This window comes from Meleagris gallopavo, chromosome 2, assembly GCF_905368555.1.
Source record: "Meleagris gallopavo chromosome 2, MGAL_WU_HG_1.1, whole genome shotgun sequence".
Classification (NCBI taxonomy): domain Eukaryota; kingdom Metazoa; phylum Chordata; class Aves; order Galliformes; family Phasianidae; genus Meleagris; species Meleagris gallopavo.
Window position 1 is genome coordinate 96,165,505 of NC_139405.1, and position 26,967 is coordinate 96,192,471.

Sequence of the window (26,967 nt, forward strand, 5' to 3'; positions counted from 1 at the left end):
TTTGCACTAGAGCAAGATTTACATTGGGTCTTTATTCCAAAACACTTCTTTTTTTTTTTTTTTTCTCTGACTTCTACCATCAGAAGAAATTGTTTGACTATATTTCTCATAGAAGCACTGTACTGCAGCTCTGAATTCCTTTATAGATTATCGTGTATTGTATTTAATATGCGTAAAAAAATATCACTCAGGTGCAGGGCAGCTTGGAAAGCCTTCCTCTTGCAGGCGTGCGGGTGTATAAATAGCCGGGTGCTGCTGCAGCTGGTGCTTTGCTGGGTTTCGCCAGAAGAGGGTAGGGTTGGGAAGGGAGCTCAGCCCCATTGTGTTGGGAAACAGCGACGGGAAAACAAGCCCAAGTTTCTGCTCTGCACGCTCGCACCGACCGTGTGCGGGAGTCAGCGCGGAAACTCGGGAGGACCTTAAAGTAAAAAGAGAACGGAAAGAGAAAGCCCAATCAAAAAGCATCTTTCTAGGGAAACATCGAAGAGGGAAACGGCAACAGTTTTCTGCGGGCTCGCCCTCCCCGAGAACTGTCAGCCACTTTGCAGTAAGCAGAGCACAGGATTTATTTCTCGGCTGTGACTTCCAACCTGTGAATAAATAGCATTTAGAGAGAGAATGGGACCCGAAAAGACTCTCAAGCACTGAGCAGAGGGGTGAGTTTTATTGAATGGCTTCTTCTCTTTACGATCCGCTGGAGCTTTCTAACCTCCTGCTTTCAGGCACGGCAGCCCAATGACTTGTCTTTTCACTGCAGCTTGTTGCATCCCTCACCAGGCTTTCCTGAGCGCAGCTCTGTGTCCGTAGCCTTTTCCCCCGCCGCTCCAGGTCAGTCTGGTGGCATTTGCAGCAGAGCTGATTTGCTGCCGATTTGCTTTCATGAGAAATTAAATCCACAAGTCTTTGAAACCGAACGGCAGCCTAAAAATCAGCTAGAATCCAATACCATTTAAAATGGCAGGTGACTTTAGGTTTCCAGATGCGGACACTGACGTAACAGAGAAAAACGAAGAAACTGAGATCGTAGTCAATGTCGGTGGGGTGAGGCAGGTGTTCTACAGTGATAACCTGAACCAGTACCCAGAAACACGGCTGGCAGAGTTGCTCAACTGCCTGTCGGGGGGATACGACAGCATATTCTCCCTCTGCGATGACTACGATCCTGGAAAGAGAGAGTTTTACTTTGACAGAGATCCAGATGCTTTCAAATGCATTATTGATGTGTACTACTTTGGGGAAATTCACATGAAGAAAGGAATATGCCCCATCTGTTTCAAGAATGAGATGGAATTTTGGAAAGTGGATCTTAAATTTTTGGATGACTGCTGCAAAACTCATCTGAGTGAGAAAAAGGAGGAACTGGAGGAAATAGCCCGAAGGGTGCAACTGATCCTAGATGACTTGGGAGTGGATGCCTCCGAAAGCCGCTGGAAAAGATGTCAAAAGTACATCTGGAAATTCTTGGAGAAGCCAGAATCATCCTACCCAGCTCGAGTGATTGCCGTTCTGTCTTTCCTGTTTATTTTGATCTCCTCAGTTGTGATGTGTGTGGGGACCATCCCAGACATGCAGGTCTTGGATGCGGAGGGGAACCGTGTGGAGCACCCAACCCTGGACAGCATCGAGACAGCCTGCATAGGCTGGTTCACCATGGAGTACGTGCTGAGGCTCATCTCCTCTCCAAATAAACTTCACTTCGCCCTGTCATTCATGAACATTGTCGATGTACTAGCTATACTTCCTTTTTATGTCAGCCTCACCTTGACACACCTGGGAGCCAAGCTGATGGAGCTGAGCAATGTCCAGCAGGCGGTCCAAGCACTGCGCATCATGAGGGTCGCGAGGATTTTCAAGCTCGCACGGCACTCCTCGGGGCTCCAGACCCTGACCTATGCTCTGAAACGCAGCTTTAAGGAGCTGGGGCTGCTCCTCATGTACTTAGCTGTTGGGATCTTTGTCTTTTCTGCCCTGGGCTATACCATGGAGCAAAGTCACCCCGATACCTTATTTAAAAGCATCCCTCAGTCATTCTGGTGGGCAATCATCACCATGACCACAGTCGGGTATGGAGACATATACCCCAAAACTACTCTAGGAAAACTGAATGCTGCCATCAGTTTTCTTTGCGGAGTGATAGCGATTGCCCTTCCCATCCACCCTATCATTAATAACTTTGTCAGGTACTATAACAAACAGAGGGTTTTAGAAACGGCTGCCAAGCACGAATTAGAGCTGATGGAGCTAAACTCAGCTGAGGGGAAAGCTGCAAGCTCCAAGAGTGAACTCGGGGACCTTGCAAGTGAGGGCAAGGAGGGCCCTTTTTATAGCAGCCGGCTAAAAGTCTCCCACAGTGACACCTTTATTCATCTCCTGTCAGAAGAGAAACACTATAGGACCAGGCTTCAAAGCTGCAAATAAACTGTGAGCTGTTGTCGGCGCTAAGCCTATAGATGGGGACAACCTGACAAACAGCTTTGGAAAGGACAAGAGGGATCTGTTGGTGCTGGGAGGGAGCACTGCTTTGCTTTTCCAACGTGAACATAAAGTAACCCGTGCTACCTCCATCAGCAGTTGGTAAGACTTTGCTGTTATTATCCAAAGTAAAACCATAGGACTCCATTGAGATCAGACTGCTTATAATGATTGCATTCTGACAGCAACCATTTGTAACCATTTTAAATACTGAAAAGTTCTTCCTGACCCGTAAATGTTTGATGATCTGAGTGTGCAGCATTGCCAAATCAGAGCTCTGTACCTATAACAATAAAGAGCAACATCACACACCGAGTGTGTCTTCCAGGCTGTAATCAGTGGTTTTTCAGCTAGGAAAATCATTCTCAAAAATTAAAGCAATATTTCACTCATCATGGGTTTGGGTTTATAGCAAAACGTTGCAAACACTTTCAGCCTGAAGATACTGAGAGCATGAGCATGTACCTTGTGCTGAATAACGCAGGCAATGAATGGTTTCATTTTTGTAACCTGTACCGTGGGCTTGACTTTCTGGATACGTACCTGTTTCTCTTTCAAGAAAAAAAAAATTAAATAGCACCTGAAGCTATTTTTTTTGGGCAGTGATGCAAAACAGAATCAAGTGTATTTTAAGAAACAAATGAAATAAACATCTGTTCTACCATAATTACAAAATTACAATTGATAGTTGCAGGTATCTTTCAAGAAGTCTTTATATTCCAGTAAGATTTACAATGTAAGTTACATTGAAATATTTTACTGCACCATTAAACCAAGAGAAGTTTAGTGAGAAGGAACCGCTCAATAGGAAAGTTTAGCTCTTTGAAAGTAAGTGTAAGGGAAGTTTCAGAAAATGGTGTCATCTCCAAAGGATTTAGGCTAGGACTGTCTATCTGAATGAGCATATTATCAGGTTATTAAGAAAAAAAAACCAACAACTCAGCCCATCACATCCCTACAATAACTGTATGGTTTTGTGAATGTCAGTTTACAGAGGTAGTAGGCACTAATCAGTGCCTTATTCATTAATCAGCATATTAATCAACACCAGTGTGTAACTACTATCCTTCCCAAAAGCAAGCACTGTCTATGTGTGCATTCATTTGGCATGAATAAAGAGTGCAATACATGGCTCTCTACTAGAGAGATCCATTGAAATCAATCCATTGGAGTGATGCTAGCTTAAAGGGGAGGGGAGACCTGGGGGTACAGACATGTTTATGTACACTGAAAGTAAGATCCCAGCAGATTAAAGGATGAGGGTGGCTGTTCTTATTTGTTCCCTTTTGTGTCAAGCAGCCCCTTTCCATCTTCAAGTGGAAAACAACAGTGTGAGCCATGATCTGTCCCTGAGCAGCTTGTATCTGAGACCCCATGCAGACTCCTGGGACTCTTCTCCTGGTACTTGGGCATGTGGTGGGGCTGTGGCAACAGGAGGGGTGCAGAGATGCAGGGTGGGCTCTGCACCCTCTCCTGGCACCTTGCTGACCCCTGGGCTCTGGTGAATGAGAAGCTGTCTGCTGGCAATGGCTGCTCTCTTTAATGGCATCAAGGGTGAGTGGTGGCCCATGCAGGGTGACATTGGCTGGTCCTTAGCACCCACCTGTAGCACTCCTCTAGAGCAGTGGAAGAGTCGCAAGACCTTTTTCCTCCCATGACCCTGTTTTTAAACCATCTCTTCATCATATCCTGTCTTAAACACCCAACAATTCAAAGCAACCCTTTTTCTATCAGAATCCCTCCACCAGTTTTTTTCACCCCCTGGCTCTCACCAGAGGGGCACAATCCTGCCCCTCATAGAATCATTGAGGTTGGGAAGACCACTCGGATCATCTAGTCCAACCTCTGGGGTCTTCCAGGATGTAGGTGTGGTTTGCAGCCACCAAAAGTCACCTTGGATGGGATACTGAGGGTGAGAGACGAGTAAAAGGAAGGGAGTTGTGCCAGCCCTAGTGGTACGCCTCATCTGTCATGGAGATATTAAATCTTCTTGATTTCCTTCTTGACACGCAGAGGGTGGCTGAGAGTGAATTAAGTTAGCAAAAGTGCTTTCCTGAGTGAGGGAAGCACTATATAAATGCTAAAAGATATGTTTAGCACTCCAAGTACCAAATCTTCAACGCTGTGCTTTGCCATTTATTTAATGTGACAATAATATAAAAAAAAATGAACCTCTCTTATCAGAAATAAATTTATTGCTGTATTTCCCCATTGAGTTATGCCTTTGAGCACCAGAGTCTGCTTAAGCCTGAGAAGAGCTTTGGGGTGACCTTGATGCCTCTCATGCCCAGACAGCTCTCCAGCCAGGCTATGTGCACTGTATTGGGGGGTGTTGCTTGTGTAAGGTACATATTGGTAAGATATATATATTTTACATGTATGTGAATGGGCAGCACAGATCTCTACCATTTGCCTAGCCCACACTGCAGGAGGAGCCCTTGGGGAAATCAAGTGTTGACAAGGGACAGGGCATGCTGGCAGCACACGGGGGAGTCTGTAGGTGAGCAGGGTCTCTTTCCTTTATTAGAAGTTAATCTGAAAAATAAGACTTAGCAGACCTAAGGGTTTGGGGTGGAGTAGGTGGGAACATCTGTGCAGCCCCCACGACCATCCAAAAGCTCTGGACTCCCAGATGGACAAAGCAAACAGGCTACCCTTCCTGTGAGGAACTGGGAGGGCTGAGGAGAAAATGTTAGAAAGAAAACAGTGAACAGAAATTTGGAAGAAAGCAGAGCTACTATAATTTTAGTTGCCGTCAGTCCCCTTCTTGTACAGAATCTCCAGAGTAAAACCTTGAAGAGACTGCTTTTATCTCCTACCTAACACCAACCTCAGCTGTAAATCTGGGATTAGCTGCCAGCAGAATCTGATTCAATAGTCTTAACTTAATGAACTACGCTACAGTAGGTTGTTGGCAATTGCTAAAGCTGTAGGTAAAATGAAGCCTATTTCCAGCTTTCTGGGCATCGCATGGGTTGGAGCTTAATGGAGTGGAAATTGCTTTCAGATGTGTGGAAGATGGCTGCAGTGATTGGTGACACACGGCATTAATCTCAGGGAGGTAATAGGCACGCAGCAACCAACCTGTGCTGTGTGCTGGGGCATGTCACAGTTGACATGCCACCTTGGCTCTGGGGACACTCAGATAAAAAACATCTATAGGTAGGATTTTATTGCTTTTAGCTGAATGTAACAGTGATGCAACCTCAGAAACCCTTAGGCAGTTTTCTTTACACCTCATGTTCTCCTTGAATCTCCCTGGCCAAAAAACCTAAGAGGAAGAACCACAAAACCATTATATTCTCATTCTCAGATGTGCTAAGATAAATGGAGCAGAATTCTTTATGAGTTATGCTGGGCAGAAGTGCTTCCTCTGCCAGCGTGGCCATCAGTGCTACATCCCCTGACAAACCCCAGTGTTTCCTGCCCACACTGCTACAGGCAGTGACTGGGATGTGCAGATCTGTCTGCCTGTTCCATCCAATGTTACTGGATTTTGCCTAAAAATGCTCATGATAGGACAAGAGGTAATGGTCTTAAGAACCTCTAGGGAGGTTCAGGTTGGATCTCATGAAAAATTTCTTCTCAGAAAGAGTGGTCAGGTGCTGGCACAGGCTGCCTAGGGAGGTGGTGGACTCACAGTCCCTGGAGGTGTTCGAGAACCATGGAGATGTGGCATTGAGGGACGTGGTCAGTGGGCACGGTGGAGATAGGCTGGAGATTGGACTTGATGATCTTAGACATCTTTTCCAACCTCAATGATTCTGATTCTATGAATATTAGCATTTCTTTCCACACCAGATTTCACATGGCATTTTACCTTTCGGACGAACAGTAATGTGAGGAATAATCTCTGTATTTATGAGTGCAGATCAAACTTCATCAGAAGTTGCAGCAACATTATTCTTGAATGCTCGTAAACTCAGGGCAATGTGTATTTAATGCATTTGCTTTGGCTGTAGATATCCCTCTAAAACAGAAGTTGTTTTCTCTTCCTGCAATTAGCCAGTTTAGGCCTGAATTCAGTAGGAGCTCTGCCTGCCCTGAGAGTATAAGAGGGGGAATGATGCAGAGGAGCGAACCAGGCTAATGCATGAAGCATGCTCACATAAATTGCTAGGGGGAAGATGGAGATGATGGAAAGGTCTGAGAGCTCCAGGAGAAGCTGTGCCATTTCATTGTTTCTTTTCTGTTGCTTTCGTATGTAGATGAAAAGCTGCCAATGCCTTAAAGCTGCCTTTTCTCTTACCCATGTAAGGGGAGCCTTGAAAATCTATTTAAGATTGGAAGATTAAGATGCTGGAAGACAAGTACTGTTAAATCATCCTGGTCAGTTAAAGAGGTATAATAGGCACAGAAAGGAAGGAAAGTTTTAAAAGGAATCTAAGTAGAGTACTGTCTTTAAACATTACATCTCAAAATGAAAAGGAAGACTGAATACTACGTTGTATATGCTTACAGAAATAATTATTTTCATTGCATCGCTCTCCTGACCTCAGTGGAAAATGGTTTAAGCATGAAATGTTGTGATTCCCTATGTTATAAAGAATTAACCTCTACCCTCTAATAGGTAGCACTGCAAATAAATGAATCTGTATTCATCAATCTGTGCCAGAGCTCACAATTCTGTGTTAGAGCTCATGGGATGGTGGAAAGTCAGATAACAGCCGCTGGAGGAAGGCAGCACATCGGGCAGCATTGCAGAGAGCTTTAGAAAGCGTTCTGGCAGCCGGCACCTGCTTGGCTATGCAGGAGACAAACTGCAGCACCAACTGCTGTAACAGCTTTATGGGGAAATTCTTTATCACTCCGATGCACTCCACTGATCCCAACCAAAGTTTCTGCTGCATTACAGTTACCAGCATTACAAAATCAGCTTTTTACATGCTTACCAGCATAGTATTGCGTAAGATGCAGCATTTTGACTCCATACCCAGAATATGAAGGAGCCGTTGGTCAATGTTGTTTATTTTTGCATTATTTTAACAGCAAAAATGTTGAACCACAAATTGTCATAGTCACATAAATAATGAATTCATTGCCATACGTTGATTTTTAACTTTTCACATCTCTGAAGTCTGAGCTCGTCCATTATCAGCAAGTAAAGAATTAACCCTTCTCTCTCAGTCTATACAGGAGTAATTATCATTAAACACTTCATGCCATTTTGGTTTCTTCCCCTGCTCCATCAAGATTACTCCATAATTGGACAGCTTATCACTGTTACATTTTTTTTTCCTTTCAGCGTCATTTTTCCCATTCTAATCTCAGTCTATCACACTCCATTATTTTGTTTCAGACAGCTGAAAGGCCCCGTCCCTCTGCTGCTTACAGCCCATAGCAGGTGAGTCGCACGCTCCCACGCAGTGCTGCTCCTGCATTGTGCTCAGTCACAGGGCAGGAGTATAACGTGCCAGCAAGGGAAACCATGCTGGTTCAAGACTTTTATTTATGCAGAGAATCACAGAATCATTAAGGTTGGAAAGGCCAATGAGATCATCTAGTCCAACCATCAACCCATCATCACCACGCCCGTTGAAAGACCCCAGCCATCCACAGAAAACTCTCTGATGTGTAATGCTCAAAAGACACAAGGTCTGGGTACAGCAACCCTGTCTGATTTAGCCAAGTGTTTTTTCACGTTTAAATTTTGCTCCCTTCAAGAGAACAGAAACACTGTAATACATTTTCCTGTACAGAGATCACTTTAACCATGGGCTTATGTGCTTTGCCTATCCAAATGTGCTCATGTTAAACCTTACATGGCAAAGAACAGATGCTTCTGAACCACATCCAAGCAGGCACCAGCAATTTTCTGCTCCTGGCCACCAGTCAGACAGCAGCACAATGGGACCTTGATTGGTCCCTGCAGGGGCAGCTGCAGTGTAAATGAGAATGATTTTCTGCTCATGAATAACAGAGAAAGCACAGCCCTATTGCTTGAGAGCTGAAATATCTAGAAGGCAGCCTGACCTTTGCCTCCCCAGCTTACTTTGTAGAGGCATTACTAAAAACAAATGTAATTCTGTACAATATAACAGTAATAATAAAAAAGAGCCAACAACGAATTCCTTTGCTATTTAGCAGGCAAGACTCAAGCAGACGTAAGACCTGTACCCTCCCCTGGGCTTTCTTCTGGGCATGGCTGCTGGCCAGCTGGCTATTTCTTGCTTGTTTGCAAGGACCTTGCTTGCCAGCAGGTCCTTCTATTTCTACTGGTTGTCACAGAAATAAATCACTTGTTGCTCCAAAACACAGCTCCTATCCAGCTTGTCGGGAATCCGTAAACTCTTTGCAGCACAAATGTCAAGCCATTGCCTACTGGGTTTCAGACTTAAGGGGTTGTTGTTGCCACTTTATTTGCATTGGAGCAGTTAGTTCCATTTGCAAAAGCCTTCACCATTCAAACTGGTTTGCCTTAGGAGCAAATTAATTGCTGCTGTACGACATCATCCCTGCTGTGACTCACATGATGCACATTTATGCTGCCTTGGCTGGAAGAGGGAGCACCAGCTGCCAGCCTTGCACACTGGGGCCATCACAGTCTGCCTTATGTGGGGATCCTTACCACCTGAACTGCTCATTTGGGACCCGAGCAACTCAAAGGGGTATTCAGGTGAGCTTCTCTCATAGCTAATGTATCTGAAAATGTTTCTGAGTTGGGAAGAACAGTGCACAGGAGAGTGGATATGACCTCAATGAGCAGCTAAGAGGCGTGCAGCCTCCTGCCTTGGAGGCTGGGCTGCTGGAGATGGTCTTGGCTCAGCCACATGGGAACCACTGCTCACATGCCAGCAGGCTCCGAATACAAGAGACTTTGTAAGAGGTGAATAAACTTCCAGAGAAGTCAACTTCCCTTCTTTGTCTAAACCCAAATTATACCAATTATACCTGTTTGTTACATATATATTTTTAATTATTATTATTATTTTTTTTTTGAAGGGACTATGTTGTTAATTTTGGAGATGTTCAAGGCCAGGTTGAATGGATCCCTGGGCGGCCTTGTCTAGTATTAGATATGGAGGTTGGTGGCCCTGCATGTGGCAGAGGGGGTTGGAGCTTGATGATCCTTGAGGTCCCTTTCAATGCAAGCTATTCTATGATTCTATGATTAGTCATAGGGCTGTAGATAGGACACAGTTTGACAGTATTCACATCCATGACTGAGACTTGCAGGTGTCACTGCACAAGTCAGTAACGCTTGACCATCTGGCTAAGCTTATTGAATACTATTATATTATATATAATATGTATATATTATACTATATACCATTGCAAGCTACTGATAACTGGATGGTTGGACTGGATGATCTTGAAGGTCTTTTCCAACCTTGGTGATTCTGTGATTCTGTGATTCTGTGATACTAACATGTGCCATCCCAAAAAGATTGTGGCTCACAATTTTTAGGGACTTTTAGAAGGAAAGTAATAAAATTCTGTTTTACATGACTGAAGATGTTGCAACTTGTTGCAAGCAAACTGGCTGCTGAAATACCCACAGTGGCTAGAGCAGCTCAAAAGAACTCAAGAATCAGTGTCACATCCGCTAATAGAAAGAAACCATTCTTATACATTTCTTACTGTTGTGGGCTAAATGACGTTACAGCAAGGACAAAGAGGGGAAAAGGAAGATAATTTGCTGATACAATCCCTTCTGATGCTTCCTCAGTTAGCTTACTCATCTAAATTGGTACTTAGTGTAGATTTAAAAAATGAACAGCAAGGTGAAGAGAGTGTGGGGCAGTACAATGATGGTGACTCTAGGGAATCTGTAGTTAGGAGTGGAGTGCAGTGCACTCATCTAAAATCTCAGAATTCAACCTATTCTACCATTGCATCAATGCAAGGCATATAATGCTCTGTGACAATGGCAACCTGTAATGAAACATGAAAAATTTGTGTGTATATCAGTCCTGTGATGGGGTGGGATGAGGATACTTGCAGTTACGGCAGCCTCATGGCTGCTGCATTTTGGGAACATACCTTATCAAGGAAACATAGAATAACAGACTGGTTGGGTTGGAAGGGACCTCACAGCCCACCCACCCAACCCCTGCCATGGGCTGGCTGCCCTCCACCAACTGAGGCTGCCCAGGGCCACAAATTACTATTAAAATACTTCAGGGCTTTTCACTGTCCTGTTTAGTACATCAGTGTCTACCAATGATCTGGGAAAAAAAAGTGAAAATCCATTGTTGGCAGAGACTGCAACAAATGCAAAAATAAATCAAAGTAAATGATTTTCTGGTGAAAACTGATAAAGGCAGAGAAAATAACAAATGTGTGGCAAATTGGTCTTATTTAACTATGATCCATTAAAATGCATTAGAACGTGAAGTTTGCACACAGGCTGCTTGCGCTTTCTGAATGACAGATATTGGATGAGGAAAGGCATTTAAAGTTCAGATGAGGCAGGAGAATTACCACATAACACAGTGTGTTGGCTGTTGTAATACTACAGTTTCTAACTAGCAGGGTGGAAAGATGACTGTTCTCCAAATTACAAACACTTTGTGACGCTCACAAAGCTCTGCCAGCCATCCCTGCAGCCCATTGCCCTGACAAAACCGTGGGCTCCTCACTGCCGTTCCCCTTCTAGCTTTGCCACCCTGCAGAATCTGCAGCTTTGGATCCTCAGTATCTGATGTGAAAGAAAACAGAATTAGAAACTGCACTGTTAACTCCTATTTTGGAAAGAGAAATTCAACACTGGGAAGAGCATGGTTGGTTAATGCCTTCCAGGTGATGAGTCTAGACCAAGCCTTTCAGAAATCCTTACTGTTTTTTTCTAACAGTCTGCAAGGAGATCATGCTTCCAGGTTTGCAAATTGACTCCTGAGTAGCAATGTATGAATACTGTTTTCATAAACTAAACCAGCACCAAATTTTACAGATACAGTACTTACAGAATGCTTTTAATTTTGCAAGGGCTTTTTTTCCTTAGCATTCTGACCCAAGCGTTGTGTTGCCTTTCTGGTGTACATCTAGCATTCTCCAGACAGCTTCTCATACATATTCAAATCTTACAAATAAAACTTGGTAATAATTCTGATGTTATTGCCCTATGATTTCAGTAAAGTGAAGAACACTTGATACATGTCTGAGTTCAGTACCCTCACTACAGAAAACATAACTGAATATGACTTCACAGAGTCATCTGAATAAAGATAAAATACTACCACCCACGCAACTCAACTAACAACCAATTAAGATGCTATCCCATGTTTGTTATTGAAGTAAATCTGTGATTTAAATTCAATAGTGAAACATTTACGAACACTTATTCCATTACTGCATGCTCATTTTTTACAATAAGATGAACTAGATGAAATACAACTAATGGTGCAGTTCCATGATGTTTACTGCCATACATATGCTTTGCATCACGTTCCCTAGTCCTTGCTGTGCCCCTGCATTGAAATGGTGTGACTTCATCTCCCATTTATTGCAGATGGAGCGACAGACAGGGATTTTACTACAGCCAAAACAGCACTCGCAGTCAGTAGTACTTGGGTATTAAAATTCCATGAACTTATCACTCTACCAGACTGCCTGGTGTGGTGTTATATTGCAGAAAAGATACCATCATACATAGCATCATTGAATTGTTTGAGTTGGAAGAGATCCTTAAAGGTCATCCAGCCCAACTCCCCTGCACTGAACAGAGACACCCACAGCTTCATTAGGTGTTCAGAGCTCCGTCCAACCTGACCTTGAGTACCTCCAGGGATGGGATGTCCACTGCCACTCAGGGTAACCTGTATCAGTTCCTCATCACCCTTAATGTAAAAGCTTCTTCCTTATGTCCAATCTAAATTTTCACTCTTTTAGTTTGAAACCATTTCCTCTTTTTCTATCACAGCAGACCCCGATAGTCTGTCCCCTCCTTTCTTTAGATACTAAATGGCTCAATTTTTCAATTCCCTTTGAGTGACTTAGCTCGATATGATTTAAGTCCTTTCAGTACTTTTGGCACTGCAAGACCTTTGCTAAAGACAAATCCAGCTGGAACAGTGTCAGAGTACATGTGTAAGACTGTGTATATACATGTATATGTACGTATACAATCAGCATTGCATATTGTATCAAAATTATTGGTAAATACTTTCAGAAAAGTTTGCTACAGGTATAATTGGAAAATATTATAGTAAATAGATTTGTTATTGAGTATGTATATATAAGCTAGCACATATTTATATGTTTCACCTTTCTATTTATATACATAAAAGAAAATTTCTATTAATATTTATTTTCTGCATAATGCAGAAAATAATCTTTCACACAGCCACAATTTGCTACAGAAGAACTCTGAAGTGAACTCAGTAATGAGTTTCAGTCTATTCACATTTTCCTCAGAATTAACTTGTCATTACCTTATTTTTTCCACAAGCAGCACAGAGCTGACTCACCTAATTGGAAAAAATCCAACAAAAAGGAATATTGAATGTTTCTGAAAATTAATGGCTGTATGTCTTATCCCCTTTATTTCCAGATGGCAATGTTTTCTTGTGAGTCCTAAGGGAAAATTCTCAATGAATGCATGAATATTTTCTCATTTGATAAAACCATTGCATTCTCCTCTTTGATGAACTGTTCTTCCTCTGGTTGTTTCTGATGGGTATCTGCTTCAATTCCAAGGCAACAACAGCAAGATTGTGCCGTATGAATTAGAAGAATATTTTTCGTGCTGGAAATCGTGACAGATTGTCTTTCATTTTAAAATATTTTTTAATAATTTGAAAAATCATACACTTGGCTTAATTTCTACTGAGAGGTCACAGGTTGGAGATGGCATTGTAAATCAGTTCGATAAATACTTCCAGGTTAAAACTGCCACTTCTGTGAGATAGTAACTAATCTTTGGCTTCTCATCTTACATTGTGCAGTTATGAGAGGAGTTAACTGTTTACTAAAGACCTGTGAAATAAATGCAGAGAACCTCTGAGCATCTCAGGAAAAGGCTGTGCACCAGAGGGCAGTGAGCATGGAACAGGCTGATCAGGTCAGTGGGCAGAGCCCTGAGTGCCGGACTTCAAGGAGCGTTTGGACACCGCTTTCAGACACAGGGTTTGGGTTTGGGTGGTCCTGTGCGGAGCCAGGGGTTGGACTCTGTGTGGGTTCCTCCCAACTCATGGACATTCTGTGATTCTATGATATTTATTTAATCAGTTATTTAAAAAAGGCTACTGATACTGACTGCATTGGAGCACAGATAAAATGCTGAGAACTAAATACAGGCATTTTTTTCCTTTCTCTTGAAGAAAAGAAAGTGCAGCTTCTCTGTCTTTGCTGTGAGGTGTCAGCACACCTGGAATCCCTCAGGTGAGTGTTTGGTGCCTGACCTGGCACTGCAGATGTTCAGAAATTTCCCACTGGAAGTCTTTATTGGCTTGCCAGAAATAGGGAGCAATTCTGAAACTTTTTTTTCATGTACCTGTTGATGTTCACATCATTCTTTAAAAAGGATTACTGAATCTTTAGAGAATGAATTATGGTGTTGTCACTAAAGGATTCATTAATTCTGGAAAACATCCACCATCTATGGAGTTCAGCAAATGAACTGAAAAAAGAAAAAAAAAAAAAAAAAAGATGTTACAGCAAAAATAAAGATGATACTATTAATGCAATTCCCAGAAGATAGATAACATGAATAATGACTCTTAGGGACTGGCAATAGATTTTTCTTTCAGAACAATGCTGAAAGATTAGCTCAGTGAATAGCAAGAGCAAGGAATGGTATAAAAATATATACAAACTCAAGTTTGAGACCTTAATTCTGCGATTATTTCTGCAGAAGCCTGATGTATGAAGATGCTGACAGACTTAGGGAATTTGGGCACAGGCCACCAGGATGGCCAGTGCTGGAGCATTTACTCTGTGAGGAGATGAGGGAGCTGAGCTGATTCAGCCAGGATGAGGGACATCATCAGGGGATCTACCAGCATCCTGCCCCTGCCTGTGAGGCATGCATTGAGGAGCTGCAGCAGTGCACAGCAGGAGAGTAACAGACAGGAGCCATAAATTAAAGAAATGTCCAGCTGTAAGGAAAGAAATATCACTGAGGATGGTCAGACATGGGATCAGGCTCAGAGAGCCTGTGCAGTCTTCATCCAAGGGGGGTTCAAAGCCCTGAGCAGCTGTCCTAACATCCCACTCAGCTCAGCCAGCTCAAAGCAGGAGGTTAGTCCTGAGGTAACAGAGTTCCATCCCAGTGTGAACAATTCTGTGATCCTAACACTTTCTGTGTATCAGCTCACTGGAATTCTAGTGGAAATTACCACTGTAAAGATGTTTTATTATCACCCCTTTAAATATGCCTATCTGTACACTGAAACTTTCCAGTTCACATGCATATATACAGATGATAAAAATCTGGAGACAAGAATAAAACCACCTGGGCAAAAAAGCAAGGTGTTATTTACTGTGCAAGACTAAATCCTATCACTGCCTTTCCCTTAGCATAAGGATAGTTTTGTACATGAAGAAGTGCAACACCCTGGAAGAGGAATAATGACTACGAGCAACAATTCCTGACTCCTGCAAATGGCATGACAGTCTGACACACGTCTGTCTGATCTCTGCTGTCAAAGCATTCCCATTCATACTCATCTATTCCAAAGATCACATTACTCCTTCACTGTGAGCATCTCCATTCATTCAGGCACTCGTCCAGAATTATGCTGAGAACATATTGCAGAAGCCCTGCATTTCAGAGCTAAAAAAACATGTGCTAATCCAGACAGACACTTCCAAGCAGAGAACACATGCATGAAGGTTAAACTGCTCCATACACGGCAGAAAATCCATGTAGTCCTAATCCTTTTGCAACCGTATGGACAGGGTGAAAAGATTCAGGCCATCAGAAAAATGGTGCTTCCCCTCTTGCTCACAGCAAGAGCGTATTGCTCTCCATAGGCAGTTCAGGCTGTGAGGAAAAATGCTTATTTATTTTAGCACAAAATGGTTATGAATGTTATTAAAATAGCTCAGTAATGAGCTTGAACTGACTGCGTACATTACATTTTCACATTCGTTATGAAAATTAATGTCAGCTCAAATATATGCATATATTTTAAATACAGAACTTTTCCAAGTGAAAAGTACATTGAAAAGAAAGTTAAAGATAAAATATTCTCCTATGTACCCACAGAAAAAAAGTCCTATCTGAATTGCTGACTCGAATTACTAAGACAAAGAACTGCAGACCCCAGCACAACTTAATCATTAATTTGATCTGCTTTTGCCTCTGAACTGGAAGGGCACATCCCCAGTATTTTTCAACTCAATATGGAGATGCAGTGCATTGCTGAAGGTAGAGGGATTGAGCAGAAAGAAGGACACCCCTCCACAGAGTCATGTAAGATTAACTGCATTATTGCCAGATGAATTTATTCTTATCAAATTGATTTATACAGATTTTAGAAGTGCTCAAAAAAACATAAAAAATGATGGTATACTTGGGATCCTGTAGTAGCTGCTTTCCTCATCCTTCTAGTTTTGGGCAGAAAAAAAAATACACCTTTCCAGAGAGCAAGATAAAATGTTTTTATACAGATGGTTTTCAAACTAACAGAGCAAAAACTGAAACCTAAATGGAAAAAGAACGGTAGAGATTCCACTTCTGAGATGAACCACCTTCCCGTGATTGAGCAATTGAACACGTCTAACTTGTACTTTCTCCGCGTGGATCTGTTTTCTTTTTTAATGCCGTTAAACCTCGGTGTCAAAATGCATATTAAGAAAGTGGCTGCTATTCAGAAAGAGATAATAAAAATGAGGCAGATTAATGAACTGTACGGGCAGCCTCACTCCAGAAATAATGAAGCTCATAAACTGAGTTTTGCCACTTACATCCACATCCTAAATCAACCAAGGACTTAAATGTACCCAGCTCTGACCAGAAGCAATTTACCAGGCAGCAAAAGTACCAGTCAGAACTTAATAAAAGTTTTTTATACATTCAATATATTACATTAGTCCACGTATAAATACAATTAACAAAATTTCTAAGGATGACTCTTTGCATCTTCCTTCAGAAACACTGAATATCTAGGGAGCAGAGCAATGGATTTATGGCTTTCCATAAGTTCATAGAAGTCCCAGACGAGATCCCTGTAACTTATGCGTTCAAAGGATCATGTTCAGCCAATACGTGGAAAGGGATGTTGTGCATGGTGGAAATATACAGTAGGTAGCAAAGCTGTGGTTACAGGTTGTAAATAATCTCGTAGAGCCTGTCAAAAGCAATTGCTTCTGGATTGCTAGAGCTTCCCAGCCTGCCTACTTTCTGCATAAAACCAATAGCTGAGCATCTGGCCCAACATTACGGCTATATGAAAAGAGTATCTTCTGCATCAATAGGTTTCCACTAGTATCCTTGGCCACTGATTTCTGCTATCATGTTAGAGCATAATTTCAGTTATTGGCATTGAAAAAAAAATTAAGGAGATAAGGAGGTAGTATTTGAAGTAATCATTTGGGAAGACAAACTGAACAAAAAATTCTGTAGCTTTCACAACATTCAGTTATTAGAAGTAAATTATGCCATTCTGGAACTGACTTTTTAACATACATACAATAAAAACACTGTGTTCAGTATTTAAAATGTAAGTGAATATACATATGTTCAGTGACCGATTTTGATTTGCTGTATAATCAGCGACTCTCACTCAGCTGAGAAACCATTTTGATGAATACCTAACTGCATTCTAAAAAAGCTCATACTTGGGCAAAAATAGAAACATTCTTGCAGTATAATTCACAGAAAAAAATTGAAAGGTTGAGGTAGATGAAGGAATGCACTGTAAAACTTGTCAAAAAAAACCCAACTCAGACAACCAGTGAGATGTTAAAATGAGAGATTTACTTTTTGCCTTTCCATTCTAGTAATCTCGATGAAAGAAATCATCTTCCTGTTTTAAACACATTGGTCTACACTTAATGAGAATTAATATAATGGAATGAGAATTATATTCACAGTCTCAAGATAAACATTTTATCTTTGCATCACCAAGCACAATTTTTTCACATTCTTATAGTCCTAAATAGTCTATTTATGTTCTGCACAAATAATCTTTCCAAAATATCATCTCATTTGTTACAAAATGAATTATTATTCAAGACTGACTGCTGTAGCAGCTGAGGCTTAATTTGTAGAACTTATTATTTCAGGATTTTGTGCTGTTGGAGATGTCTTTTATTTCCAATCAAACTACACTACTAGGAACTATTAAGTTCTGAACTTCTGAAATGTTTAAAATCATGAGGACCACAACGACCCACTGAGCCAGTGGAATATTTCTTTCCCGTTGCCTTTCAGTGCAAACTCTTAAACCAACAGCTGAGCTGCTGGACTGGCTGTAGCCTCCTCTGGTGGCCTCTTCTTCACATGGTTCTCAGATGTCAGATGATACCAGCCATAGATTGGGTCATTTCTCACTCAGGAGCTGGTGCCTCAGGTTCCTACATGTTTATTAGCCGCATCATCTGTGTGAGCTACATAGTATTTCATGGCTGAACTCAGCATTAATGCGCGTGAAGGAAAATTCATGCCAGTGCTGAAGTTGACTCAATTTCTATATGCCTCCATTTATAAATTGCAAAAATAGCAACAGTGGCATCTATCCCCTAAGTAAATGGAAATGCTTTAAATAAAACCTATTTAAAACCTTTAAATAGGTTTTCAATTCCAATCTGGATGTATAGGCAAATGCATGAAAAAGATGTAATAAAATCCTACCAATTTTGTTTTAATTATATAATTTTTAATTCTATAATGTTTAGATGTGATTCCCCAGGCTCCAGACAATTTACCAAGTGGTAAAGGAGAGAATGAGAGCAACCTTCCTCTGGGAAAGGTTTACCCAATTCTAGTGACATTATCACAAGCGTTAATGACGAGTGCTCACCCAGGCTTTGCTCTTTAAAACTCTCTTGAGTCATCCATCTTTTAATTGAACTCAAAAGTAAAAAGGAATAACAATACTTTTTAAAGCATAAAATATAAGTTTACCCTTGAAAATTATTTCCAATTTGTACCAATATATTAAAAACCCAGTTCTGATTTCCAGTGCAGTGCAAGAGAAGAGAACAAATTCCTGCAACGTTTCTTAATTGAGTAAATTCATCCTTTATTGGAGAGCCAGTAAAACTTTTTGCGTCTTATGAAACCTGTGGTATCTTCATTTCTGGATTATATGAAAGATCTCACCATTTCTCAAGAAGATTGTGTTTCTAACCTCTTTCTACAAGCTGAACCAAACATTTTTTCCATGTATCAGAAGCAAAATGCTTCCCCTGAGATAAGATCAGCTTTCCATGAGAAGTTTCCACTCATACATGAGCTAGTAGAGGATGATTTATGAACCACTGCAAAAGTTATTAAAAATTAATTCTGTTTAGACTAGTTTCATTTATTTTCTGCATGCAGGTTTGATTGTGCTCTTAGTAAAATGGCCACTTTTGCTATTCTCCCACTTGATGAATGGAGATAATCTGGGACAATTTTCACATCCAGTTGTATCATCAACTTTGTGTATGTTCCATCCTGGAAGCATTCAAGACCAGATTGGTGCAGGCCATAGGCAACCTGATCTGGTGGATGGCAGCCCTGCCCATGGCAGGTGGTTGGAACTAGATGATCATTAAGGACCCCTTCAACCTAAGCCATTCTATGACTCTATGCACATCCATCTCAGTTGCAGTCATCAGTCACATCTTGGCCAAGCCCAGCCTGCAGCTCAGCTAGGTGCTGGCAGACAAATGAGCAGTCCCCAAGCTATGACATCCTCCAGGCATGGAGGGTGCTTTCGGTGGTTGCTGGGCAATGGAGGTGGTGTCCAAGCTGCTCCTTGTCCACACTGCAGTATGACCACTGAGTACATAGACTCAGTCTTGGCAACTCTCATAAACACATAAACAATATTTAACCACCAGGCTGCAGTAGATCCCAAAGTCCATCTGAGAAACCTCCATCAAGTACACGGTGCCCTGACACTATTTGAGACCAAAGCTATTTAAATACAAGGAAGAAATCACTTCGCTCCTGTCCAAAATGATGAGCCTTCAGTTGGAAAATTACCCTGCTGATGGTGTGGCAGAGGCATCTCACCTCCTTCCCTGGCATACGATGGCTGACCACATGCAAGCTGCTGGCAGAATGCAGATTGGCTGTGCATCAAGCAGGTGCATGATGTGAAGAGAATGGAAAAACAAGTGATGCTGCCTACAAAAATAGCCACAGCTTTAGTATGTCTAGTGCAGACTCAGAATTGAGCTGCACATTGTGCAGCAATGATTTTAAGGTCGTGGCAACAGGTTTATGAGTGTGTGCTTCACAGACATGCTCTGGGCAATAGGTCATAGCAGTTCTGTGAACAAAGGAACCAGTAAAAAAAAAAAAAACGCAGAGAAACAGCCTATAGTACATCACAGAATTATAGAATTACAGAATAATTTAGGTTGAAAAAGGTCCGTAAGATCATCAATTCCAGCCGTAATTCTGTAAAGCAAACATAGCATAAGGGTTCTGTGTTAATTTCCTTCAGATTATAATGAAACGTAAAGATAAGGCTCAGTTTCATGGGAACTGTGGCTGGCTGGACCTTTACCAGCTGCCTGATGTGTTTACTTAAGAGTAATGTGGTCTACGTTCACTTCTCAGATACTCTTTTCCCATTAGTGCTTTACACGCATACCAGAGGAGCACTGTGCTGCATCACCAAGAAAGGATATGGAGACTGTCAGAAAAAAAAAAGAAAAAAGAAAAAAAAAAAAAAAGTGCAACAAACATATTGAAGGTCATTCTTTGCCCATGTTGACCTCAAATGCCAAGCCAAAGCAGATTAAATTATGAGGCGTAGAACCACAGAATCACAGAGTGGTTGAGTTGGAAAGAAGCTCAAAGTCCGCCCAGCTCCAACCCCAATCCTTGCTGTGGGCTGGTTGCCCCCCAAGAGATCAGGATGCCCAGGGACCATCCAACCCAGCCTTGAGCACCTCCAGACAAGGGGCTCCCACAACTTCTGTCCACAGTTATTTGTGGAAAATGTACAAGATGTGCAAGGCCACTTGCAAGAGCATTAATTCTGTGCCATCTTCCTGCAGGATGTCACAGGTTATCACTGCCAGTATAACACAAGAATTACTTCTTCTGCTTTTGTTTCAATACCAAGTAAATCTGGTTTACGCAGGGCAAATGGAAATGGCCACCAATCTCTTCACTACAGAAGTCAGGGCTGGGTGTACTCAATGAGATGTAAAACAGGCGTTCTCTCTGTCACAGGGTCAGACTACAAGACTAAATAGCCCAATCTAGTGCTCAGCCCACACATTCACAGAGTACTTGACTCTAACTTTGAGGGCCAGAGGAGGTTGGGTACAGCTGTATCCTGGGCTGAGGGAGTTGGGGAGACAGGGGAAGCAGGTCAAGTAGGTCAAGTGATAGCATCAAGAGAAATTCTCTCTTGGCTCATCTCCCATTCTTCTGTGTTCAGAATTGCAGCATGCTCAACTGGATCTTTCCAGCCCAGAGCAACAAATCTAATTTATAATGTTCTTAATTGACTTGCCTTTTCTTCTCCCCTAGCTGACAGATGGGCCTGTACCGTATCTGAAATGCTTTGAGCTGTGCTTGCAAGAATGATAATAAATCCAAGACAACGTTTCAAAGTCCTGATCTTGGCAAAGAAAGCTTAATAATCAGCATTTACTCTTTATTTATACTTTCAGCTCTGACTGGTGCTCAGAAATAATTTGTTTGATTGTTGTTTGATTTTTTTATATGGAGTTCTGAATTTTTTCTTTTAATTGCCATGAAGAACAGTTTTTGTGAACAAGCTAAGCTTTCTGCTAAGAATGTAGGAAAGTGAACAATGCTTGGGACAACACATGACAAAACACATGACAAAACAGGGTTTTCCAACAGATAGGAATAGAAGAAGATGACTTCTATCACGTTACCCTTGTAGAAGGATAAGATGGATGGGATTGACTTCAAGCAGTTTTCATATGAAGAGTTTTGAAAAGATTCTACCAGTCCTGATGTGGAGCAGTCAGGCTTAATAGTCCTTTCAGATAGTAAATATCATTACATTCTAATTACTACTGAGTTATGTAATAATTATATATTTGAGGTAAATTCAGTATTGCATAATCATGTCCTTCTAAAACGTAATTCTGTAGAAGTTACAAATCAGTTTCTCTTCACAATCCTTAAATCTAAAGGCTGCACAAAGAAAAACAATGCAGAAATCCATGAAAAGTTTGGCTTCTTTTTGCAGAAGAGGACTCAAGAAACTTGCTATTTCCACCAGAGTGACTTAGATTTTGGCATTACTTGCTCTTCTGCCAAGAGGTCTGATGAGTTGACTGGCACAGCAGATAGCGGAGAGTGGTATGGTGGGCCCCAGAGAAGGCTGAGAGGAATGAGTTCAGGCAGTGTGTGTGGATAAATAATGTAATTCAGATACAATTTATGTTTGGGACAAAAACAGACCACACACATACACAAAGTATAAACCAACAGGCTGGATGCACTTCGGCCTTCTCACCAAGCAGCTGGCTGCTGCAGTGTGTAAGATGTGACTAGCCAGACATAGCTCTGGGCACACTCCCAAGGAAGAGTAGGGTGCCATATCCCCATGGAGAGTGACATGGCACTGTCTCCTCCATGGAGATCTCCTGACGAGGGAGTCAGTCCCACAGGGACCTAAAGAAGGCATGAGATGATCAGCTTGCCTTTAGAGCTATTGGCATTTAACAAGCTCTGCATTATTGAATTCTGTATCCAGAGCTTAATTAATGCATTCTGTTAATTATACAAATGCCAAGGCTTTTGTATAGCTCCAGTCTGTATGTGGCAATCGCAAGTGCCTGTATGGATCAGACAAGACAGAGTTCAATCTGCATCACTGGAGATGGAAGAATCAAATCCAAAGTTCACAGCCAGATCTGCTATTAAGAAATGTCAGAGCATTTCATATGTGAGCAGGATTTCTTTTTAACCATCTATCACCTCTAGGATGAAATTGTGCACCTTCCTTATTTGCATTGCTCATACATTATTTGCAGGCACCCATTAATCTCTTGGCATGAGATTTCTCGCTAACTCAAGTAAACATCAACAGAAATTTTCCTCTTCATTCACAAAGGCAGCAGTCAAATTCTGCCTCTGTTTTTCAGTGCTTGAGCCCTTTTCATTCAAGTTTGTACTGTCTGAACTTCCATGAAAAGACAGACAGAATACAGCAAAAATAAAATAATAAAATAAAATAAAATGCTGAAGAAGACATAAGTGAAAGAGGTTCTGTATATGCTGATCCTAGTGCTGTAGTTTCACTCCTAAAGTATGGTTTGCAGAATTTACTTGGCATTTTGCCTTAGGCTTATCTCAGATTGCATTTTTCTTCTGCTAATAAATGTTCTTTCTTCCTAGTGGAGTAGTTAAGTGTTTTCCACTCTGCTACAGGACAGTAAACATTGACTTAAAACCACCTCTCCCTGCTAGTTAGTCATTTACAACATGATTGCACCAGTGTTATTGTACTAAAAGAGAGTTGAATTCCATGTAGTGAGATGTGAGCAATACTGTCCAAGTCTAACTCTAAAGGGACCCCCAGGTCCCTTTCCTCTTCACAGTCATCCAGCCACTCAGCCCCAAGCCTATAGCGCTGCATGAGGTTGTTGCGGCCAAAGTGCAGGACCCGACACTTGGTCTTGTTGAACCTCATCCCATTCACCTCAGCCCAGTGATCCAGCTTATCTAAATCCCTCTGAAGGGCCTCCCTACCCTCAGGCAGACTGACACTATCTCCCAGCTTGGTGTCATCTGCAAACTTACTGAGGGTGCACTCAATCCCTTCATCTAGGTCATCAATAAAGGCATTAAACAGGATGGGACCCAGTACCAACCCCTGGGGGACACCACCTGTAACAGGTGGCCAGCTGGACTTAACTCCATTAACCACTACCCACTGGACACGGCCCTCTAGCCAGTTCTTTACTGAGAGAAGAATATACCTGTCCAGGACACAGGCAGCCAGTTTCCCCAGGAGAATACTGTGAGAGACCGTGTCAGAGGCTTTGCTGAAGTCTAGGTAGGCTACATCAACAGCCTTTCCCTCGTCTACCAGTCTGGTCATCCAGTCATAGAAGGAGATGAAGTTGGTCAAGCACGACCTGCCTTTGATCAACCCGTGCTGGCTGGGCCTGATCCCCTGGATGCCACACACATGCTGTGTGAAGTTTCTGCTCCTTTTTTGCTCCGTTATTTCAAAATTCAGAGTGATATTGAATATTTATGTTTCAATGCACATTGGTATGACATGAAGAACACACTGGCTACTATCTACTTCTTATCAATTTATTCACAGCTCCCACAAGAATGATAGATTTGAATGCTAACTAGAGCTCTTATTATGAATAGTTTCAGTCATGCTGGTTGTCAATTCATTTCCAGTGTTATGAGCACTGATTTAATTAAATAAACACCAGGATGCAAAAATTGTATTTATGACTATGCAGCAAGCACAAATCTAAAGTAACTTTTTGAAATAAAACACAAGGAGAAGGTAAGTACGTAACACAGAAAAAAAAAAAAAATGTGACTCCATCCTGTCCTTATGATAAAACCATGAGGAAAATAGACTTTAAGCTACTAACTAGACTGTCATGTTGATATAGACAAAGTGAGACAAATGTCATAACATCTTTTGTAAAGCACTTTACGTTAATTGACAAACAAGATGTTCCATTTCTCCACTATATTCAGAAGCTTATTGTTAAAAGAATTAATTGCAAATGACAAAATCTATTACTAAATATTCCTTGAAGACTTTTTTTTCTGGCTTAATATTCTGTTTCCCTCCCAGGAGCATTTAAGGTCTACAAAGCCCTTGGCAGCACAGCAATCTTTTTGTCACCCTTCCCATTTGGATGTGATTGTTTAGGACGCTGTAATTAGAAGCTTTACACACAAACAGCAAAAATATATGATTGAAAATTTAAATTGTGAAATTTCAGTGGAAGGAGTATTTGCTGAAAATATGCTGTGCTTAACTCAGCCATGAAAAAAATCAAAATGGACTTTTTCTCCCTTTTGTCTGGAACATGAGGGAAGAGTTGTCATGATTGTATGTTCAAAAGGTCCAAAAGAAATGTGCAAATGAGAAAGAAAAACAAAGAAAACCCAACTATATAAATGGCTCAGGACCCAGACTTAAAAATTATTTTTGCTTCATAGAAGAATAGGCTGCAGCAAAAAATTAATGGGTAGCCTGGAAACAAGTGCAGCTACCACTTCTAATCTGCTGATTACATTGAAATACTCTATGCCATGCACAACATGCCCGAAGGAGCTGCCTCTCTCTCCTCCTGCTTTACTTGTTATGTTCACTGGTGCCAATGTACACAAAGTGCAATTCTTTGGAGAAGATTCTGAGGCTCGTTTGTTTGTCTTGCTGTGCATCTGTGTAATACCTTGCATAACAGGTATAGCCCGGCACAGTGCCTGGGTTCTGCACTACAAATGGCAAATAGCTTTCCAAAGAAGCACACATAATTTTTCTCCCATCTTTCAAAATGTGCACTGAATGTATGATTTCTTGCAGATTCACAACCAGCATCCAGCAGGCAGTGAAAGAAAAGAGCATCTGGGAATCATTCAGGAAAGCTCAGATTCCTCTCCCTTCCCCTCCTTGGCCCTTAATAAATACCTCCAGGAACTTTCACCATCCGCAGAGAGCGGAGAAAAGCAAGGGGACGTGGCCTCTGCACAGATAAGAGAGGCAGCACAGGCAAACAGCAAGGTAAAGGTAAGTACACTTAAGTCCCTGCAGGTTATAACTTAAGCAAGAAACAACATTCCTGTGAACACCTTGTATCTTTATCGGCATACACAGACAGTCTTCTCCTATGTGGTATAAATAAAAGACCTTTAGTTTTGCTTTCAATCCAGCTGAATCTTGGCTGAAGCTAAAAACATAGTGCTTTCAGCAGCAGCAACTGCTCCTTGAATTCAGACTGGGTCACACCAATTGTGTAATCCAGCATACATTTTGAAGTAGTTCAGTGCATATCCTAATTAGTAGCTGGAAATCCAGATATGGCTTACTTACCCTGATCTGTACTGATAATTAGGATGGGGAATTTGTCATTTAAAAACATTTATTCTGCTGTTAACAGAAATAATGAGGCTTAGCTGCATAGAAAAGAAACCTAATGGGGTCTTCCCTTTACTGATTGTTATGTCTGCATGATTGGCTAGATGTATTACTGAGTAACAGCTGAAACATGGAAATGCCTGGAGACAAACTGAGCTGAATGTCTATTGCATTAACTACCATAAATGTAAACAAACACTATTCCCCACACTTAGAATCCACAAGAACACATATGAGGAAGAGGATAGAGAGACAACTGAGTCAAGCAGAGAGCTGTCATTTCCAGTATGTATCTTTCCATGGTTTTTGTTTCTTTGCTGATTATCTACTTTCCAATTCTAAATCCACAGAAGTCAATAAAATGCTGCTATCAACTACAGCAGGCTTTCTGTCAACATCAAAACAAAAGAATAAATAATACAAATGTCAAGATTTCCTTTCTACCTATTCTGTAAAGCCTGCTTTAATGTCATTCTATGGAGAACAAGTCCTTTTCATTTTATTAAAAAAGGTAAATCAAAGAAATAATAAGCAGTTTGATCCTAGTATGAAAGAACATTTACAACACTTTTTTAAAAAATAAATAATGTCTTTCAGTTAATAATAGTCCTGTTTTCACAGTAAGGAACTAGAAATTCTCTGTGTGACCATTCCATATACCAGCAGTTTGCTTTTATTTCTGCAGGGACCATAAATTGGTGCCTTTCATCAACTACCATTTGTCTCCTCTTTTTATGAGACTGCAAGCAGGCAATTATCAGTTAAGTTCTATGATCGAGGCTCTTCATGAATTTGCAGTACAAACAAATCCTGACCAATTAATCTGATAACATATGTGATTTAGCATACTCCTCAATGTCCCATTTCTTCCTCCGTCATTCAGTTTTATATTAGAATTACATCTATCCTCCATGTTTCCTATTATAAATTGTACCTGAAATAATTATTTGTACCTGGGAATTTAAACATGTTTACATATACTGCCTAAGGCACACAAAGACAAACAAACAAAATTCTCTATTGCTGTAGATCTACACGTTTTCATGAGTAGTCAACCAGTATCAACTAATACCTGTAGGGAATCTGGTTAAGATAAGTAAGGTTCATGTTTAGTGATACAACAAATGTTTCTATTCAAAAGGAAGCTGCTACCGAAGTGCCTTCCATAGTTGGATCTGAGGTTGGGTAGAACACAGAGCCCGAGCCCTTTACACCTGCCCAGCAGCCAGAGAGGGCTCCCATAAATTGGCAGAGCAGTAAGGAGGCCAACCAGGCACCACCACACCACTGCTCTTTTTACTACTGGTCAGGTGCCAAGCAGTTCAAGATTTCTATT

General features: G+C 41.3%; 1 protein-coding gene and 1 long non-coding RNA gene across 2 annotated transcripts; both read left to right on the forward strand.

The window, feature by feature from the left end:
* On the forward strand, positions 1–26,404 carry LOC104909981 (uncharacterized). The gene is made up of 4 exons (XR_004158998.2): positions 1–656; positions 13,734–13,794; positions 25,080–25,283; positions 25,847–26,404. It is a non-coding gene; the product is annotated as an uncharacterized LOC104909981 (long non-coding RNA).
* On the forward strand, positions 650–2,787 carry KCNF1 (potassium voltage-gated channel modifier subfamily F member 1). Its single transcript, XM_003204501.5, has one exon. It carries the CDS (start codon positions 955–957, stop codon positions 2,416–2,418), a length of 1,464 nt encoding a protein of 487 aa, XP_003204549.2. The 5' UTR covers positions 650–954; the 3' UTR covers positions 2,419–2,787.
* Positions 26,405–26,967: the final 563 nt, after the last annotated feature.

Excerpts from the sequence above, each read along its gene's own strand:
- KCNF1 (XM_003204501.5), top strand. The coding sequence starts at position 955 with ATGGCAGGTGACTTTAGGTTTCCAGATGCGGACACTGACGTAACAGAG.